Raw genomic sequence first — 20,707 nt, forward strand, 5'->3', positions numbered from 1 at the left:
GCTCTTTTACAATAAGCAAAGTAAAGGTAATCCTTTTAAGTAGCTAATTGTGCTCTGCCTGTTGCTACTTTTGCTTTCAGGAGTTAGAAAAGAATGGGTGTAAATCATTGGATGTGGAGAAATTCAAGCAGATCGTGAAGAAGTGTATGGCACCACATAGAACAGTAAGTGAACAACTCTCTTTAAAAAGTTGTATGATGGGAAACCTTTTATATTAAAGCCTCACTCAGTTTTGTGGGCATAACCCTGAAATCGTGAATTTATTTGATCCATGAGCTGTTGGATCCACCAGCTTATTCCTTCAGTACCCAGAATCTTATACTCCTGTAATAAAAGTTCAAAGAATATGATTGTTAAAGTTCCCATTTCAGGCCTGAAACTGGGAGTTCTTCCAAGTAAACACTGTAGGATTGGACCCTTTAGGATAAATTTTATAACAGATCTGAACAACATCTGGAACTTTTTCTTCTTTGTTCAGTCTTCAGATCTGAGAATTTGAAAAGTTTAGGGAAAACAAAACAATTTTGGAATATTCCAATATGATTCAGATTTGGAAACAAGCTAGGTTTTCAAATTTTTCCATTCAACAGAAAATTTTTAAAAATTTAGATAATGTAGCATCTGTAAAACCCATGGTCCCTAGTTGGGGAGAGATGCACTATGAAAATTTAAAATCTTTGATTATTCTTCATATATTGACAAAACTTTTAATACGCCTTTTTCCCATAGAGTGATGAACAAATAGAAAAACTTTTCATGAAAATAGATTGTGCTGCAACTGGAAGAATTGAGTGGGTAAGTAAGTGTGTGGTGTATGTGTTTTGGGGGCTTTTTGCAGTTGGTGGAACAAAACTTTGAGTCAGTAAGGAACAAGTTTGAGAATCGCAGATCCACAACTTCCAGAAACATAACTCAAGTGGGACTAAAAGTTTATTTTATCCAACCGTTTTTAATCAGTGGTGGAAATTTAAGTAAAAGGGCAGGGGGAAGTATATAATTACAGTTTACAGAATTTTTTGAAAAGAGAGAATTAAAATGAGATTTATTGTTTCAAATTAAAAATATTCCATAGCATGCATCATTTTGTTCTATGAGCTAGGAAAGAGTTCAAGTCTCCTGGTTGAATTTTGGCTGAAGTGAGCAAGAAGTTAGGAGAATTATTCTGGAATCTTTTTCCAATCAAACTTACATAAAATGCACAGCTTCAGCATTTGTCAATACTTTCTTTGCTCTGTACAGCACTAAGCATGTGATTGGTGCTTGAAAAATAAAGTACCTGTATCTCATGATATTAATACAGAATGGGATATTGTTTCTGCCAACTAGAAACAATGACTAGATAGAGGGCCAGTAAGGGTTTCTGATATATTGATTTATCTTATAATAATTTTATTATTAAATAAAAAACTTGTAACCCTCAAGTTGTGAACATAAGACATGATTCAGCAAAGCATTTATGCGCAGGGGCCCTTGCTGGTCTGTATAGCAGCGTATTCCTATTGTATTTACGTTTGTCCTCCCCCTCACATTTTTGCAACTTGTTGCACCTTGTCATATTCGTTCAGTGATACTCAGACCTCGGTGGTTCAGGAGCCAAATTAGCGATCAACATTACCCAGAAGAGCCACAACAGTGTGAATTCATAGTTTCATTGACTATAGTATTATATATTCATATTTAAAAGGTATGAAGGGAAATATTTAGTTTATATATATTCTCACAGCAAAATGACTGGCCAAGTATTATTATTTTGTCAACTATAATCGGTTAAGAACATAGTAAAAGCATTCTGATTGATTAATAACTTAAATAGGTTAATAATTAAATCACACAGTGTTTTAATATCATGTGCTGCAAAGAGCTGTGGGAAAAACATTCAAGTGCCACTTGCAGCTCTCAAACCTTAGTCTGAGTATCACTGTTTTAGATTATAATTTCATTGTAGCAGATACCTTGTTTTCCTATATGTTTGTAAAATGCCTAGCACGAAAGGGCCCCAACTCTGACTGGAGCCTTTGGGCACCACCATAGAAACACATTAGCTGTCTTTTTATTTTAATTATGAATGACCAGCTCTTTTCTGTGCTAGGATGAGTTCTGCACATACATGCAGTTAGAATATGCAGGACAAGACGTGTCATCTGCCCGATTAAAAGAGCTGACCTTCTCACTTCCTGCTTTGATAGAAGAACGCTCTCATGGACAGCCTGTCCTGCGCATTTGTTCTCTGTTTGACAATACCTTGGTAATGACCCAAGAAGATGGAGTTATTTCCTTCTGGTCTCCGCAGCTAAAACTGAAACGAAGCAAGATGGTTTTTGTATGTGCATTTTATTTTCTTATTAACTGGTCAGGTTTCATGGAGATGCTAGATCTCTTGATTTCATTGACAATTAAATTGTTTGTTTTTTTTTAAAGTATGACATTGTAAATCATGATAGTCCTGATTGATTCTGCTATATTACCTGCAAGATAGGGAGCTGCGCTTAAAATATAAGTTTTTATTATGCTCCCTCGTTGTATGGTGATTTAAAGCAGAAATGGTTTTTTACATGCTATGCTTGGAATAAAAGTATGTAATGGCTGAATTTTCAGAGTTACTGAGCACTCACAATTCTCCCTGGCTTTTACTGAGGTGACTTGGAAAAAGTACACGTTAAATGCAATTGAATTTAACTGAAACTACCCAAACAAGGTGGATGAAGAATCACATACTTAGGGTTGAAAGGGACCTCAAGAGGTCATCTAGTTAAGCTTCTTGAGCTGAGGCAGGAGAAAGCATACCTAGCCCTCCTCTTCTGGTTGTCCTGGAATATTCCAGAACCTTGCCCATAGGATAATAAGCTGTAACAAGTGTAACATCACCAGAACAAACTTGCATATGCCAAGGGTGTGATGAGTAACTTCATTCTCAGAGCTATTAACCTTTCTTGAGTGCTGTAGGCCTAATCCAGTGACAATGACTGTCACCTCTACCTGGGTTCAATGGCACTTGAGTGCTCAGTGTCCTGCAGGACTGGACCCATAAATAATATTTTGACACCATATAATGTTTTGTGTTTTGCTTGTGGGTATATCCTGTAGGCAGCAGGTTTGCACGTAAGAAATGATTCCTCTCAGAGAGACTTAGGCAATGAAAGAAACTTGACTTGTGTATGCTTAGAGAGGGATTTTCAAAAACACCCAGCGTTGGCCTAATTCTACTCCCACTGAGGTCACGACTAAAGCTCCCATTGATTTCAGTGGAACCAGAGTTTGGTCAATGCTGAGCGCTTTTGGAAATCTCATCCTTAGTGTTTAAGAATAATTTAATCACAGCTAACATCAACTTTTTTTTTCAAGATCTGATATATTTGCTTAAACAAAAGATGCAAAACTATAACGGCACCTCTCAGGGTATGTTTACACAGCAATTAAACACCTGTGGTTGGCCCAAATCTGCTGACTTGGGCTCGGATTGCGAGGTTGTAATGCTGCGGTGTAACTGTTCGGGCTGGAGCCCAGGCTCTGAGACCCCGTGAGGGGGAGGGTTCCAGAGCCCAGGCTCCAGTTTGAGCCTGAATGACTACACTGCAATTTTACAGCCTCAGACTGAACCCCGTGAGCCCCAGTCAGTTGACACGGGCCAGCCACGGCTGTTTAATTGCTGTATAAAAGTAGTGACTCCCAAGAACGTTGCCTATGTGAACAGCATAGTGTATAAAGAGAATTGTTCTCTTTAAGTTATTATTAAACAGACCTGTAATTTTTGTGGCTTATATTTCAGTTTGAATAGCTAATAGGTGCAAATAGTACAGTTGCCTGCATGAAGATATTGCTACATTTGAAAACCAAAATCTGTTTTTAATTCCAAGTCGCAATGCTAAAAACTATGGTAATTTATGCTTGTTTGCAGTGAGAGCTAAAGTTATCTATCATGTTTTTGTTTTGTGGCAAATGTCTGTCCCTGTAATTTCTTCCTGTATATTGTAACTTTAATATTGTTCCTGCAGACACATGGTCCAGTCTTAAACAAATTTCTTTGTAACGAATAGATCCATTTTCTGTCCAAACTATTTGTTGTATGGGATTTCTGAGGAGTCAGCACTCTCAGTTCCTTAAGGGATGTGAAAATGTGAGTGGCAAGACTCCATGGTAACCGCTCAGATAATGGGAAAATGACATTTATTGGTTATCAAAGGAGTAGCACTCAGTCTTCATCCAGCAAGATGGGGCTGTGATGCAGCAGGTTTAAAATCAGGGAGAATGTGAGACTCTTTAGATCTTTAACAGCAGCTGAAGGCCTCTTGGAAAAAATAACTATACAAGAAATGGAGTATAATAAGGTACTGAGACTGTTGGTATGTCAGACAGAGTGTGCCAAGTTCTGCCCTTCTACATGCACACATTGCTTTTCTTGACCTTTGTTGATATGCATGAAGTTAGAATTTGTTCTGTCTTTATTCTTAACCACAACAGAGTTGAATAATGTGAAAAATGGTAATGTTATAGGTGATAACTAGGGGCCTATCCTGAGAGATGCTGAGTGCCTCTTAATTCCCAATATATTCAGTGGGAAGTGTCCGGTGCTTTGCAGGGTCTGTCTTTGAAGAACATATACTTTTCCTAGTTAATCCATGCAACCCATTTCAGTGGGTTTGCAACAGAGTCACCAAGAACAAACTCTGCCCCCAGTAGTGGTGTCTTATCTTTTCATGTAATGTAGGCATGACAACAAGCTCTCTCACTTTTTAGGAAAAACCTGTCAACAAAAAATCTAAGTGCGCGACAGATTTCACTGTCATGACACATTACCACAAAATAATCCTAGGAACTGGGTAAGTGCTTTTTTTATAAGAATCAGAACTAAAAATGAACATGGTGGTATCAACACTATCACTAACTATCTCTGGGGACTGGGAACTTGCAGAATGAGGCTGCATCAGTGAAACAATTGGTGATGTGAGTTCACGTTCCAAAAACGCTGGCACAGCTGGCACTCTTACTGAGCTGCCCTCTCAGACCCACAGAGGGTCCTTCCAGGTCAGGGTGGAGTGAGATGCAGAATAGGGAAGCTTGTGCTGACCATATGGTCATTAATTAATTAATTTATTGGGTTATTAGTAATTATAATATAAAGCTGTGCATGCTCCTTTATAGATATAAAACCTGTTCCTTACCCTGAAGTGCTTGAATCTAAATCATTATATCAACACCCCACCCCTAAACCCATAACTAGAAGGTTCATGATTCAAATCCAGCCCAAATTGGTAATGAAATGACAAAAAGTTATTCCTATGTGATGGCTGCTCAATGGCCTGTGTGCAGAGATTGGGGATCTCTGTCCAAATTCTTATGAAAGAGTGCTCCTATTTCAAAAATCACTTCTTAGCATCCTCTGCTAAGAGGCCAAGGATGGAATAAGCATGGAGACTGATCCCTTAGAGGAGATCTCTTGAGGCCAGGGGTTAGATCCATTGGTGGGGCAGTATGGAGAAGATGGTCCTGCAGCCTCCACAAAACACTTGTTAGATAGTTAAACAGAAAATTTCAATCTCCAGCACTGCTAGATAAACAATAACCTTAAATTAACGGCACTACACACCCATTAAAATATATATCTTAAAAGACAAAATGTTCAAAAGAAAAGATTTACTGAGCCTCACATTGATGACGGAAACCTGCTGCTTATTTAAAAGCTGTCATTTTCTGACAGGGATCGTGAAGTCCAGTTGTATGAGATGTCCAACTTCGAACCATACTGCCAGATCAGTGGCTTGGAGGCTATCCCTTTAAAGCTGGACTATTGGTAAGCAATGCAATGTTCATGTTGTCAGTCCCAGGTCAACAGTATTTCACTGCACAGTTTTAGATATATGATACTTTAATGGTGATATCTGTCTGGTCTTAGCAACATCTTAGCATTCAGTTTTTCTGTTCATGTGGTGTCTCGTGCTCTTACTTCTCAACATTCTGTCAGACATAGTGTTTCATTGTCAGTTCATCATTTTATCCCTATAGACAACGATGATCTTAGTTTTAATTTTCTACTTCAATTTGTACATTTAGGCTCTTACTCAGCTAGATACTGGGACGCTCATATGCTTAAAGTACTGTGGTGCATCAGGGCCATAACGGGGAGTGAATGTGAAACTTTGTAACGTCTGTGTTGAGAAGCAACCACCAAAATATTATGCACTGATAAATGTGTAATGAGGGTGGGAACTAGGAGATTACTCTGACTGGACATGGCAGTAGTAGAAATGTCATTCATTGAGTACTGTAGATAAATTGACCCCAGTGCTTCCTTGTGAAGTTCCATAGTAGTTACCCAATGTTGGTGATCATTAAGCAACTAGAAATCCTCATTTTATTTCCTATAAAAAAGTGTTTTGTTTCTCTTTGTTTCAAAATGCTACCAAAACACTCATTTATCAAATGTTCATGTACACAGTCTTCCTATGCAGCCTTGGGCAAATTACTTGAAAGTACTGTAGTGATTTAGGAGCCTGAGTCCCATTTGAAAAAGTGACATGGGCGTAGTGCTCCTAAAAAGTTTCCCTAGACTATAGGTCTAATCTTGCTTCTTTTTGAAGTTTGTGGGAGTTCTGCCAGTGATGGCAGTGGAAGCAGGGATATGTGCACATATAAACTATTGTGCATGGTACTAATGTATTGCTGCCATGATAAAATATTTTTGACTAATCACTTTGCTTAAGTGAAACTGCATTTTAGTACTGTTTATAATTAGCAAACACCATAGCAAAGAATTCACACAGTACCCCATGACATATTGCCAGGCACCACAGAGCTCAGTGGCTATTCTAGATACAGGCAAGCTATGCAGTTGAGTAGCGCTGCCCATTTCTGGGAGAAGCAGAAGGCCACACCTCTTAACATGGCATTTGTTTTGTCTAACGTATATTGCAATCAATACTACTTTTATTTCTTTTAAACTGAAGGGCTCTGACTGGTTTGCATTTATCTTTTTCTTCCATCTTTTTTTAGTTACACTGATCCTGATAAGTGCATGATTCTATATGGTGATGATCAGGTAGATATGTGTCTTTTTTTAAAAAAAATAACAACAAAGCAGTGTTTGATATAAGCCATGAACTCTGATTATCCAAAGATTACAGGGCACCCCTTAGAGCTTTGGGTAATTGAGGGAGCTGTCCAAGCAGTGTCTCTTGAGGAGCTGGCCAGTCTCCCTGATTATCCAAGGGTGGAACGGGCCATGTACAGGTTGCAGAATTGCTTTTATACAGGTTGCAGAATTGCTACTATCAGGTCAGGCTTCTGTACCAGATATGAACTGGCTACAGAGCTTCCTTCCCAGAGAGATACACCAGATGTGTTCACCATAAGATCCTTTAAAGCACTTCCTGGCTCTGGCTATGACCAACTCAGATAAAGCAGTGGCTTTCAACCTTTCCAGACTACTGTACCTCTTTCAGGAGTCTGATTTGTCTTGCATACCCCCAAGTTTCATCTCCCTTAAAAACTACTTGCTTATAGAATCAGACATAAAAATACAAACATATCACAGCACACTATTCCTGAAAAATAGCTTACTTTCTCACTTTTACCATATAATTATAAAATAAATTGATTGGAATATTAATATTGTACTTACATTTCCCTATATAGCATAGAGAGCAGTATAAACAAGTCATTGTCTGTATGAAATTTTAGTTTGTACTGACCTTCGCTAGTGCTTTTTATGTATCTTGTTGTAAAACTAGACAAATATCTGGATGAGTTGATGTACCCCCCTGGAAGATCTGTGTGTACCCTTAGAGAGTCCTAGACCCCTGGTTGAGAACCACTGAGATAAAGTATGTTATACATGGCGCCCCCTTGTGGCTGAAATGTATAATACAGTTTAATATTCTATTACAGGGTAATAGACAAGGTGGGTGAGATAATATCATTTATTGAACCAACCCCCCCGCAGCCGTTGTCCCCCTTCCTTTCCTCCCTTTGACTGGAGGGATGTTAACGGGCCACTTCACCTTGAATGGTCCCTTGAAATATGTGCAAACTACTTATGCTAAAGCGTCTGTTCCACCATGTATTTAGCTGTGACACTCCGAGTTAGGGCTAGTCTACACTTACACTTAGTACACACTAGTGCTACTACTACAGTGGCAAAGCTCTCTCCGTACAGCTGTGCCGCTGCAAGAGTGGTTGTGTAGCCGCGTTATGTCGACCGGAGAGAGCTCTCCTGCTGACATAATAAAACCACCTAAATGAGTGGCAGTAGCTATGTCTGTGGGAGTGTCTCCTGCCGACATAGCGCTGTCCACACAAGTGCTTATGCTAGCAAAACTTAGGTTGCTCAGGGGGCATCTTTTTCACACCTGAGCAACAAAAGTTTTTCTGGCGTAAGTGCTAGTGTAGACCAGGCCTTAGGCTAGGTCTACTAGAGAGACCTTACAGCAGCACAGCTGTACCAATGCAGCTGCACCACTGTAAGATTTCCTGTGTAGCCTCTGTATGCTGACAGGAGAGAGCTCTCCCGCCAGCATAATTAAACCACCCCCTACGAGCATTGGTAGCTATGTAGTGCTGTCCACGGCGCATTTCTGTTGGTGTAACTTCTGTTGGCCAGGGGTGTAGTTTTTTTCACACCCCTGAGCAACAAGTTTTATTGACAAAAGTGCTAGTGTAGACATAGCCTTAGTTGTGCAAACCTGTGTGAAAACTCGAAAGCTTGTGTCTCTCAGCAACAGAGGTTGGTCCAATAAAAGATATTACCTGACCCGCCTTGTCTCTCTAATATCCTGGGACCGACATGGATACAACACCACTGCATATTACAGGATAGATCAGGGAAAGGAAACTAAGGACCACAAATAAGACAAAACGCCAACCACCAGGCAGGGGATTGATTTTGTTTTAGATAAATCATTTGAGTGAAATGCCTCACTTGAGACAGGGAGCTAAAAAGCTTTTGCTAATACTTTTACTCCCTGACTCCCGGCACTCTGGCTGCCCCTTTCTCTGTGGTCTCTATTGCCTCCATCACAGATAATCTAGAAGGAACTGGCCAGAAAGTTCACTGATTTTTCTGTACACCCTGCTTTTGAAAATGAGCTGGTTTCAGATGAGTGACGAATTTGGATCACCAATATATCAGAATCTTGTTTGTCTTTCAAAGTTATGAAAGAGACAAGGTGGGTGAGGTAATATCTTTTTTGGAGCAACTTCTGTTGGTGAGAGGGAGAAGCTTTTGAGCTTACACACACAGCTCTTTTTTCAGGTCTGGAAAATGTACTTAGAGTGTCAGACTCACAGCTAAACATAAGGTGGAACGGATTGTTAAGCATGAGGAGTTAATACATGTTGCAAGAGACCATTCCAAGTGAAGTGGACAATTAACACCACTGCAGTCATCGGACAAAGGAGATTTAGGGCTGGTCTCCACTACAGAGTTTTGTCGACAAAAGTCAGCATTTGTTGACAGAACAGTGGAGGTGTACAGACTAAAATGGTCCTTCCACCCATGTAACTCCCCTGCTGTGCCGACATCATAAAACCACCTCAACGAGAGGTGAAGGTAGGGCTTATCAACTGGCTTAGTTAGGGCCACGCAGTATCAGTGTAGACACTGAATCCCTTACATCAGCTGTGGGACTGTCATTCTAGAAGTAGACAAGAATGCCAATCGGAGAGCTGAATAGATGGTCTCCGCTCCTGGCTGGAAGCGGGGTGAGAAGCCTGGGCAGCTGGTCTCTGCTCCTGGCTGGGAGTGGGCGAGAAGCCACTCACAACTCTGTGAAGGCTCAGGAGCTCGTCTCTCTCACCAACAAAAGTTGGTCTAATAGAAGATATTACCTCACCCACCTTGACTGTACAACATTAATTATCCATCTGCTGAATATTACCCAGAAATCCTTCTTTGGGCAAATCTCTCTGATTTCAGGGCCTGAATAAGAACTACAGAATTTGGCCCTATACTATTAGATTTCTATAACAACTTTTTTTTTCTGTTTTCAGGGGTGTGTAAATATCTTGCTTTTGTCTTCTGTGAGGGAACTCCTGCGGTAAGTACTTTACATTTTAAATCTAATTTAAAAACAGACATAAATGCAGTTGCTTAGCCTGTTTATCTGAATACTTTTAAAAACTTTGTAAGCTTTATTAATAAGGTTAACTGTGCTGATTTTCTTCAGTTACACGGATCTCTGTTTGTAACTGACATCCCCAAAGCATTCTGGCTCTTGTGTCTGCAGAGAATCCCAACCCAGTTGGGATGCCTGGACATTACACTATTGCAGCAGGCTTCTAAGTGTTCAGAGGATACTGAACTTGGATGCAAAGAAAGTGAAGAGAAGTGCAGCAGGTTCAAAATTACATGACACTTACATGATTAAGCCAACAGTTGGCATTTGTTGCTTTTTTCATTGTTGCAAGAAACCCCATTTCAGTGTCTGTGTCCAGATCACTTGCTCATCTAATAGTAGAATCATAGAAATGTAGGGCTGGAAGGGACCTCCACAGGTCATCTAGTCCAGCCTCCTGTGCTGAGGCAGGACCAAGTAAACCTAGACCATCCCTGACTGGTGTTTGTCCAACCTGATCTTGTAAACCTCCAATGATGGGGATTTTACAACCTCCCTTGGAAGCCTGTTCCAGAGCTTAACTACCCACATAGTTAGAAAGTTTTCCTTAATATTTACCCTAAATCTGCCTTTCTGCAGATTAAACTCATTGCTTCTTGGCCTTCCTTCAGTGGACATAGTTCATTTATTTACAGTATTTACCAGGGGACACCTGTAAGGACCCTGACTACTAGTCATTCTTCAAAGGGTTGAAGGATTGGCCTGTGAAACAATTTCCACCCCCACTCAGCTGGTTTGAAATTCTAAGCCTTCAACACTAATGGTCAGAAATCCAAACCCTTGTAGTTTGGGCAGGTTTCAAGAACTATTTTCCCAGTGTATTGCTCCTAGCAACTATGACACTTTGAAACATTTATTGACAGTTGTTGGCATTAAAATCCCAGTGTAGGGGGTTAGCCGTTTAAATTCACTTGTAACTTGAACAGTTGTTTCAATAAGCAAACCTGTTGGGCCAGCTGGTAAGGGACAGCTTGGGTTTGCTACACTTGGAAAGGCACAAGACAGCACAAGAAAACGAGGGCGATTCTAGGGACACACTGAAGAGTGGGGGAATGAGCTTGAGGTCACTTTGACCAGGAAAACAAGGGTGATGGATACTACACTGTTTTCACTGGCAGAAAAGGAACTGTACATATCCTCATGGCTGAGGGGAGAAAGTTGCTATATTCCCCAGTATGTGGAAGGGGAGGAGAGAATGGATCCCACCAGTAGGGCTCAGCTTGAGACAATATGCCGCATTACAGTGTACTGACTCCTCTTTTGCTGTCTAGTTCGCAAGAATCTGTTCTGGTTTTGTGGGGTTTTTTTAAGTCTCTAGCTGTTATGATTGCAAAGAAACCCTATATTTTTTGGGTTAACTGCAACAGAGAGTTTGAAACAATAGCTCCCAGCGGTGTGACCAGCCCCATTCATCTCAGCATCGATGGCCAGGTACAATAGCCGGCTGCGGTACTTCTGGGGAACCACCAGCTGCCTCCCAATTCACCCCAGGTTCATTCAACCCTGGGGAGCCCACTCCCAGTACAGGCATCCCTTCTCTCACAGGAATTTTCTGCCTCCTGCAGTCCCCATTAAGGGTCTTGCAGCGTTGTGGTCCCTTCTCTAAGGAGGGATCCTTCTGCACCTCCATCTGAAAATCAGCTGCTGGGGCAGGGAGTGGAACCTGTCCCCTCTTGCTGGCTGGGCTTGGGGACACAGCCCTTGTTGGGGGCTTGGATTTCCCACCTCGGGACAAAGCCCTGGTCTCCACCCTATTAAGCCCTGTCTCCAGTAGTTCGCTTCCCCCCCAGCTGGAGGTTGCCGTGCCCCCTGTTGGGTAGTTGCCTGGTGCTAGGGCAGCAGGGTGGCCTTTCCTGGCTCTGGCCCTGGGTAAGGACCAGGGCGCTCTGGGTGCCATCCGGCCAGTCTTCCAAACATTCAGTGTTAACAATGTTGACATTTAACTCAGGTGCCCATTGATGATGATTAACTATTTCATTCCTCATGGAAGAGAGGAGAGGAAGGGCCAGAGACTGCTCAATTTACTGTGGGGGGTTTTTTTTTTTGTGTGCTCATTTTGCTGCCACAAGTGGGTGGCGTTCAGGAGATGCCACCAATAATTTTTTGCCCACAGTCATAAATCAACCAGGAGCCCAGCAGGGCCCATAGCCATATTCAAACCATACTGAGGAGGAGCTCAGGAAGTTGCGCAATCTACTTTAAGCAGTGTCTCATTTTGGCAACTTGCATGGGTGGAGCTTGGAAGCATACCACTGCTTTTTTCCTCCCCCAGGATGACCCCTGTCTAATAATGACTCCCTGCAAGTAGTCTGACCTCTCCTATCCTCCAGACCCCCCTGGATCCTTGCTAGTATAGACCCAGGCAGCTCTCTTGCTGGCTTCTCCAACAGCTATTCTTCTCTCTTCAGCAGGGTGTCTGCTGGAGCAGCCTGCAATCAGAAATTGCTAGGGCAGCTGTCAGTATCCCCAAATGCAAGATAAATTGCTACAATCTTTTGAAATAACCTCCGATTGGGAGTTTCATGCCAGTAGTAGTCAAGATTTTAGGAGCGGTGCATGACTAAGGAGGGTGCGGAAATATTTGCCTCCTAGCACTTAAGGATGATGGTTTCCTTCTCTCTTCTCATCTTTGTACCTTAATTTTTCAGAACATGGAAGAAACTGCCAAAAGCTGAAAACCTGCCTAGTATTGGCATTGAGAATGCTGTTCTTTCTCCAAATGTGACTTACATTCGTTGGAAAGTGCATGGAGACTGGGTTACACAGGTGAAAAACAAAATCTTTCCTGACTCTAAAAGAAATAGAATAGAAAGTTTTTTTTACAAATGTAATCTCCATGAGAATAGTTAAATAGGGTTTCAGCCACAGCATCTAGTCAGTCTATAGAAAAAATCCTCTGATTTGTCATTTAGAATAACACTGTCAACAGTATGATAGGAAGAAACGGGAAATGGCACAAACTATCAAACTTGATATAAGAAAGAATGAGGGCTTGACAACAGAGAATAAGGCATGACATTCAGATTGAAAGCTGTGAAGCCCCCATTCAACAACTGTTTAACTTACCGCTTGACTTCAGTACTGCTGGCTTTTTAAAGTTTGGCATGTGCATAAATTCCGTGCTGAGTGGGGCCTGAAGGAGGAGAAATCTGAGTTCAGGATTACTGCACCCCAGGATTCAAAGTTGGAAACTGAAGGAGAATGGGCATGGAACTAAAGAAATGCTCTTAATCTTATATAGCCCTGACTACAAAGTGTCAAAATTTAAACTTGTCACTGCTCCTGGATTGAATGTTGCCTATCCTGGACATTTCACCAGTGTCATTTTGGGGGATAAGAAGGAAATATTTGATAGCTCTCTGAAACTACTCTGAGTTTTGGAATGTTAAAGGTAGTGCCAGTGGAAATGGGCTAGTGGCATATTTATACATTTGCTAATTAGCTGATCTGATGAGACAAGTGTATTTATTATAGAACCATAAGTTTTTCTAAAGCTATGCCCTCATATCTAGAAAGAATTTTAGGTCCAAATTTTAGCCCCATTGCACAGTCCAAGCAACTGGGTCACTGTTGCAGCCTCAACACTGGAGTAACCTCTTCACAGCTTTACACCCCTTTCGTATCTAGAATAATGGCTTCCTCATCCCCCAGCCCCTGGTGTGCTCTACATTGGATCAGTGTGACTCAGATGTGCAGGTTCTTAAACCCTGAACCTATGTGCAGCACTACCACAAGGGGAGGACCCTCCTTGGCCTTGGAGGAAGGGTCTAGACTTGTTCTAAAGTGCAGCTTTACCGGTCATGTTTTACGTTCCTGAAGGCCGATAGCCAGGCTGGAGGGTATATGCCATGGTATATGATGGGTGCTGATTATTTTTTTACTTTTCTGATTGCTTCCACAAGGCTTGACTATAACTCAAATGAAGTAGCAGATTGTTTTCCATGTTCTGATCCATCAGGGAAGATGTAGGGAAGCCTCAGACTTGCACAGAGAGTCCTGAAATAGAACTTAGAATCTGCATGTCATGCTTCTGGGTATACCAAAGAGTGATGTGTGCACATTTTGTCCTTTTACATGAGAAAGCAGCAGGAACATGCTGGAGTAATAGCCACTGTAATGCGCCCACTCAGCTCCCCTTAGGCAAACAACTTTAAATGTTATTTATTCATCTCTGTACTTCCTATCTTCAAGAAAAAAACATTCTAAGAACAAACAAATGAAATAATCCCAGCATGCTATATTATCTTCTAGTCAGCATTGTGTATCATAGTAATTTGTCCTTTTCTATTCCTTTTAGCTGAATTACTATGATTCCATTAAAGCAGTAATTTCTACCTCCAGTCATGAACCTACAGCATTAGTAATAGGTAACCATTTTACTCCTATTAAGGCATGTCGGAATTTCTTTCAACTTAATGTTTCTCTGATTTACATACAGTTCCCTCTCCATGTCTGCAGTCTTACCTGCCTGGTCACATCACTGTCACCTAGTTGGCTTTATTTCTAATAGTGGCTCTGTATGTAAAATTGTAGTTGGTGATGGGAGAACCTCAAAGAGTTCTTCAGTCTTCTGATTTAGTTCAACTAAACATTCTAACTTTATGAGGCTGGAATGACCATCCGCAGATGCATATTGTGTCTTCAGGGCTAGCTGAGTCCGAAGGGAGAGCAATTTTTAAATGCTATCTCTGGGGCTGCTCAGGAGAGGCACCAATCAATGCATGTCCCAGCTGGCCTGGCCCCAACTCCTATCCCTGACCAGCCCCACCCACTTTGGGAGCTGAACCAGCTGGCCATGGGCCTTCTGGCAGAAGAAAAGTCACAAGCAGCTTTCACTGTACGTCCCCACTCCTATGGATTTACTGTTCCTCTGACAAGGGCCTGCATCAAGCCCAGTATGTTTGTCAACTATACCAACATAGGGAATCATCATTTCATTGCCAGCAGAGACAATTTGATACGTACAGACAAAGGCAGAGGCCTCAAAGACACCACAGATACAGTCACTGCAGATACAGTCATCTTCTTCACAATTGACATCAGTGAAACAGTCATTTTGAAGTCTTGGTTGAGGGTCTGAAAGACCCCAACATTCCAGCGCCAATAGCCATCAATATACAAATCTTTGTGGACACCGATTACACCCTTTTTACAATACATGGGCATCAGTTACTTCAGACAAATGGGATCTAGAAAGCATTCAAGCGGGCTACTCCATACCTTTCACATCGATTCCACACACCCAACTAACCTCCCTTCCCGTCCCTCTTCAGGGACCCTTCTCATGAGTCCCTCTGCAACAAGAAATATACCATCTTCCACAGTTAGATGCAGTGGAACAAGTTCCTCCCCAGTACAGAGGGAAGGGATTCTATTCCCACTATTTCTTTACACAGAAGAAAAGTGGAGGTTGGAGGCCCATTTTAGATCTGAGAAAGCTCAACAAGTTCATGCAAGTCCAAAAATTCAAGATGGTCATATTAGCCATGATAATCCCAGCACTGGAACAAGGGAACTGATTCTCAGCTTCCAATCTACAAGATGCATATTTTCACATCACAATACATCGAGCTCACAGATGATTCCTTCATTTTGCAGTTGGAACAGAACACTACAAATGCAGAGTACTACCGTTCAGCCTCTCCACAGCACCACAAGTCTTCTCCAAGTAGCACACTAAGTAGCGGCACATTTACACAAGCAAGAGATAATAATATTCCCGTATCTCGACGACTGCCTCCAGAGAAGTCCCAGTCAATCAGAGGCAATGGAAGATACTCAAAAGACCATACATTTTTTTCAAAGCCTAGGGTTGCAGATAAACGAGCAGAAGTCAACCCTAACTTCAGTCGAACAACTGGAATTCATAGGAGTACACCTTGATTTCATAGAGGGCAAAGCATCACTACCACTAAAGAGATTTCAAACACTGATAAATCTCATCTCAGGAGCTATGGACAGTTCATATATCGTAATACAGACCTGCCTACAGTTTATTAGGACAAATGGTGGCCACTACTTTTGTGGTAATGCACGCACGACTGCACATGCGCTACCTACAAGGATGGCTATGGTCAGTCCACACGCCAAACAAATGGAGCCTCAACAGATACCTCACAATAACTAACAAAGTCAAATTGTTGCTACACTGGTGGACAAAACCAGAAAATGTATGTTCAGGAATGCCTTTCCAACAAGAGCAACCATCAGTAATGATCATGAAAAATGCTTCGCTAATTGGATGGCATACCCGCATGCAACAACACACCATTCAGGGACAGTGGTGTCCTACAGAAACATGACTGCACATCAACCTGCTCGAATTACAGGTGGTCCACAACGCATGCCTACATTTCCTTCCATGCATAATGAACAAGACAGTACGCAGGATGGCCGACAACATCGCCTGTATGTTCTATATAAATCACCAGGGTAGAACCTGATCGCATTCCCTACATATGGAAGCCATGAGACTGTGGAGCTGGTGCATAAGTCACAACATAACCATCTCAGCCTCATACCCCCACAGGCTGTCAGAACACAACAGTGGACATACTGAGCAGACAATTCTTTCACAACCACAAACCGGAAATGGACAACACAGTCCTACAGTCAATATTCCAGCTATGGGGATTCCCATCCAGAGCCATCCCTAGGGTACAGCAAATCGGGGCAACCACCCCAGGCCCCACACTTTGGGGGGGCCCGCCATAGGCCAGGGAAAGTGTAGCCTTCCCAAACAGCCAGGTGTGGCCCCGCCCACCCCCTGCTGTGTCACAGATGCTGCAGCAGCTTCCGGCTGTCAGCCTCCCTCAAATGCAGTGGGGCTGGAGGGGAGGTGAGTCAGCTGGTGCTCTGGGGTGTCTGGGGCCCCCTGGCAGGAATTTGGGGCAGCTGGAGTTACTGGCTGCTGGGGCTGTCCGATTGGTACACTGGGGCCGCTGGCAGGTGCGACCGGGGCCATCTTGCCGGTATTCCAGAGCGGCTGGGGCCATGTGTGGCTCGGGCTGCCCAGCTGGGGCTAGGGCTGCTGGCTGGGATTTGGGGCGGCTGGGGCCACCCTGTCAGGTCTCGGGGTCGCCCAACTCTGGAGTGGGAAGGGGCTCCTCCAGCTGCAGCAGGGGGCAGCTGGAGGCAGTGATTTGCCCTGGGCCCCACACCCCTTTAGGGACGGCCCTGTTCCCATCCATAGACCTATTAGTGAAAGCAAAAAATCAGAAATGCCCACAATTTTGCTTGCGAGCGGGACTGTGACCCCATTTGCTGGAGGATACCATCTTCCTCAAATGGGAAGCAACATTACTATATGTGTTCCCCTCAATCCCCTTACTCTGAAGTGATATACAATATATGACATGACAGGGTCGGAGTGGTACTGATAGCTCCAACATGGCCCAGACAAACCTGGTATTCTTACCTGATGAGAATGATGGTCTGCACCCCACAACAGCTTCCTCTTCAGAGGGACCTCCTCTCACAGAATGAAGGTCGGACTCTCCACCCCACTCAGGACAGACTTCACCTGAAGGCTTGGTTACTGCATGGTTCCATCACGATGAATTAAACTGTTCAGAATAAGTTAAACTGGTATTACTTAACAGCAGGAAACCAACCACGTGTAAAACTTGCCTTCAGAAATGGAAGAGATTCTACATATGGTGCCAAAATAAACACACTAAGACACTTTCGGCACCCCTCCTGCTAGTTCTGGACTACATACTGGAACTAAAAATCTCGAACTTTCCATGAGCTCCATCAGAGTACATCTTGCAGCCATCAATACATTCCACCACAAAGTTGAAGGGATGTCATTATTTACACATCTCATTACCAAAGGTTTCCTCATCGGTTTACAGAATAAATACCCGGAAGTCTATGATCCCACTCCAACATAGGACTTAAACTTGATACTAAAAACTCTCATGGGACCCTCCATTTGAACCATTGGCTACATGCTCATTACTACACCTATGGATGAAAGTAGCATTTTTGGTCCCTATCACCTCAGCAATACAAGTAGGTGAAATAGGAGCCCTCATGGTTCACCCTGCTTATACTGTATTCTTTAGGGATAAAATCACATTGAGACCTCACCCGAAATTTGTACTGAAAGTAACATTGTCCTTTCACATCAATCAATTGATCTATTTCCCTATGTTCTACCCCAAACTACATGGGAGCAAACAGGAGGCCAGGTGGCATACATTAGATGTCAGAAGAGCAATGGCATTCTACTTCAAGAGAACTAAGCCTTTCTGTAAATCCTCAAAACTATTCATCTCTTCAATAGAACGATCCAAAGTCTCCACTATATCCACAAAGAGACTCTCCATATGGATCTCTAGCTGCATCCACCTATGTTACAAGCAAAATAAAATAAAACCACTGCCGGGATCAGAATTCACTCCACTCGGTCAATGGCGACTTCATTCGCTTTCCCGAATAATGTGCCACTTATGGACAATTGTAGAGCTACAACCTGGGTCTCTGAATATACATTTGTAAAACATTATCAATCATGCAGAGCTCAGGTACTGACACACTGGTAGGCTCCACAGTGTTAACACTGGTCACTCGAACCACTCCAAAGTCCCCCCGTCCACGATGGGGTACTGCTTTATAGTCACCTGAAGTGGAGCACCCACAGGGACATCACTCAAAGAAGAGAAGGTTACTCACTCTATGCCGTAACTGAGGTTCTTTGAGATGTGTGCGCCTGTGGGTGCTCCACTAACTCCCCCTCCTTCAGAGTTCATATTAGGGACTCTACGGTAGAGAAGGAATTGAGGGGGTCAGGTCACACACATGGTAGTTGAGTTGCTAACAGCACCACAAGACAACAGCTGCGCATGCACAACCTGGATGGACACTTCTGCTAAAAATCTCTGATTGATGACCTGGGACATACCGAAACCTGAAGTGGAGCACCCACAGGGACACACATCTTGAAGAACCTCAGTTACCGCACAAGGTGAGTAACCTTCTCTTCCAGACTTCGGTGCAGACTTTGTCCGTGCCTCTATGAAATGATGAACAGCATGGTCAACATGGTGTTCACAGTTGGACCTCTCTTTGCCAGAACGATGTTAGCGAACTGTAAGAAGTTCCATAAAGTGAAGCTAGAGGGACTTTCTTATCATGAAAGATCAAAATAGTTAAATGCTGGCTAATAGGAAACATGGTAATCTAGGGAGTTCTGAAAATAGTAAATCCCAGTGGGATTGGGAGGAGGAATTTTTTTAGCGTAATAAAAGGGGGTATACATGGGTGTAATGGCATAAAATGAAGAAAGAGAGAATTATAAAAGGACTGTTGGGAGAAATTTCCTGATGCTGAAAGTTATTAGTACCTAATCTGCAGGAGGTGGTGGGAACCAAGATGTCTAGGACATTTTATCAGCTCTTAGGTGAATGTGTTCTTTTTTCAGGGTGTACTGTTGGAGCTACTAATGTTGAACAGCAGATGAAAAGAATAAAGGACCATGGAAAAGAGTCAAAAGCTAGAAAAGGGCAGGTGATACCTAGAATCTCTCCAAAGAGAGCTGAAGGGGATCAGACTGTGTTTCAAGTCTACAAGGGAGTAAAAACATTTGCATTCTGTAAAAAAAACAACCTCATAGTGACAGGTGGAATGGATCGAATCATCCGGATGTGGAACCCTTATATGCCTGGGTAAGAAACAGTAACAATACTTGTTGAAGGACTCTGTTACGAAGGGCTTTGTAATCACACATTAATGATAAGTAATTCTTACCATCTATTGTATTGCTCTGCTAATAGGGATCGGCTAAGTGTATTGAGAAGAAAGTCACAAATGTCCTTGAAAATGTTTGAGCTTACTTAATAATGGCTCTACTGCACTATTCATAATATCAGCGCCCACACATACATTCAGCAAAATAATTTCCTTAAGTTTAAATATTGTATATAAATATAAAAATTCTTGGACTATCGTCTGTTTTTTTATCTAAGGTTGATTTGAGGTTTTGCTTGTACCTTAAACCCCAGTCCTGCAATGATATCTGTCCACACAGAGCTCTGGGGCCTAGGAATCCATTTGGCAAAATTAACATCTCATGAAAAGCTGAATTCTGCAGCCAGATGCTATTGTTTCATGTACATCACTCCACATACCTGATACTGGAAGACCACTCTGTTCATGTGAGAAAACACAAAATACAGTTCCTGCCAAACATACATGTATTAGCATATTCCAACCCATTTATTTTTAATTTGTTTTATAAGAAACAATCAATTTGAAACTGCTTAATATTGAACTGCTCTTATTAAATTTCAGACGACCAACAGGCATGCTCAGAAGCCACACAGCACCGGTGTGTTACCTCTCCATATCTGAAGAAGATGCTAAGATATTTTCCATATCCACAGACAACACTATTAAGGTCTCGCTGTGTACAGCAAGTATCCTACCCCATTTCTCTTTTTTTATATTTGCAGAAATAAATATATTCAGTGAGAGTTGGGTCAGGCCCTACATTTTTATACTGTTCTGTCTGAGTTCATGTCTGTAGACTGAAGTCAATAGAAAGACTCCAGCTGACTTAACAGGAGTCGGATCTGACCCATAGACAGATACATGTA

General features: G+C 42.3%; 1 protein-coding gene across 1 annotated transcript in view; it reads left to right on the plus strand.

Moving 5' to 3' along the window:
- Positions 1-20,707, plus strand: part of LOC137162984 (cilia- and flagella-associated protein 337-like) — a 64,083-nt gene that overhangs the window by 15,890 nt on the left and 27,486 nt on the right. The window contains 11 exon segments of the mRNA XM_067562942.1: positions 81-164; positions 730-795; positions 2,090-2,320; positions 4,735-4,817; positions 5,696-5,788; positions 6,988-7,033; positions 9,982-10,028; positions 12,755-12,872; positions 14,404-14,473; positions 19,534-19,777; positions 20,403-20,508. Of these exon segments, the coding sequence (XP_067419043.1) occupies positions 81-164; positions 730-795; positions 2,090-2,320; positions 4,735-4,817; positions 5,696-5,788; positions 6,988-7,033; positions 9,982-10,028; positions 12,755-12,872; positions 14,404-14,473; positions 19,534-19,777; positions 20,403-20,508 (1,188 nt within the window).

Source organism: Emydura macquarii, unplaced genomic scaffold (genome assembly GCF_026122565.2).
Source record: "Emydura macquarii macquarii isolate MOO-44397 ecotype Brisbane River unplaced genomic scaffold, CSIRO-AGI_Emac_v2 contig_2473, whole genome shotgun sequence".
Taxonomy (NCBI): domain Eukaryota; kingdom Metazoa; phylum Chordata; order Testudines; family Chelidae; genus Emydura; species Emydura macquarii.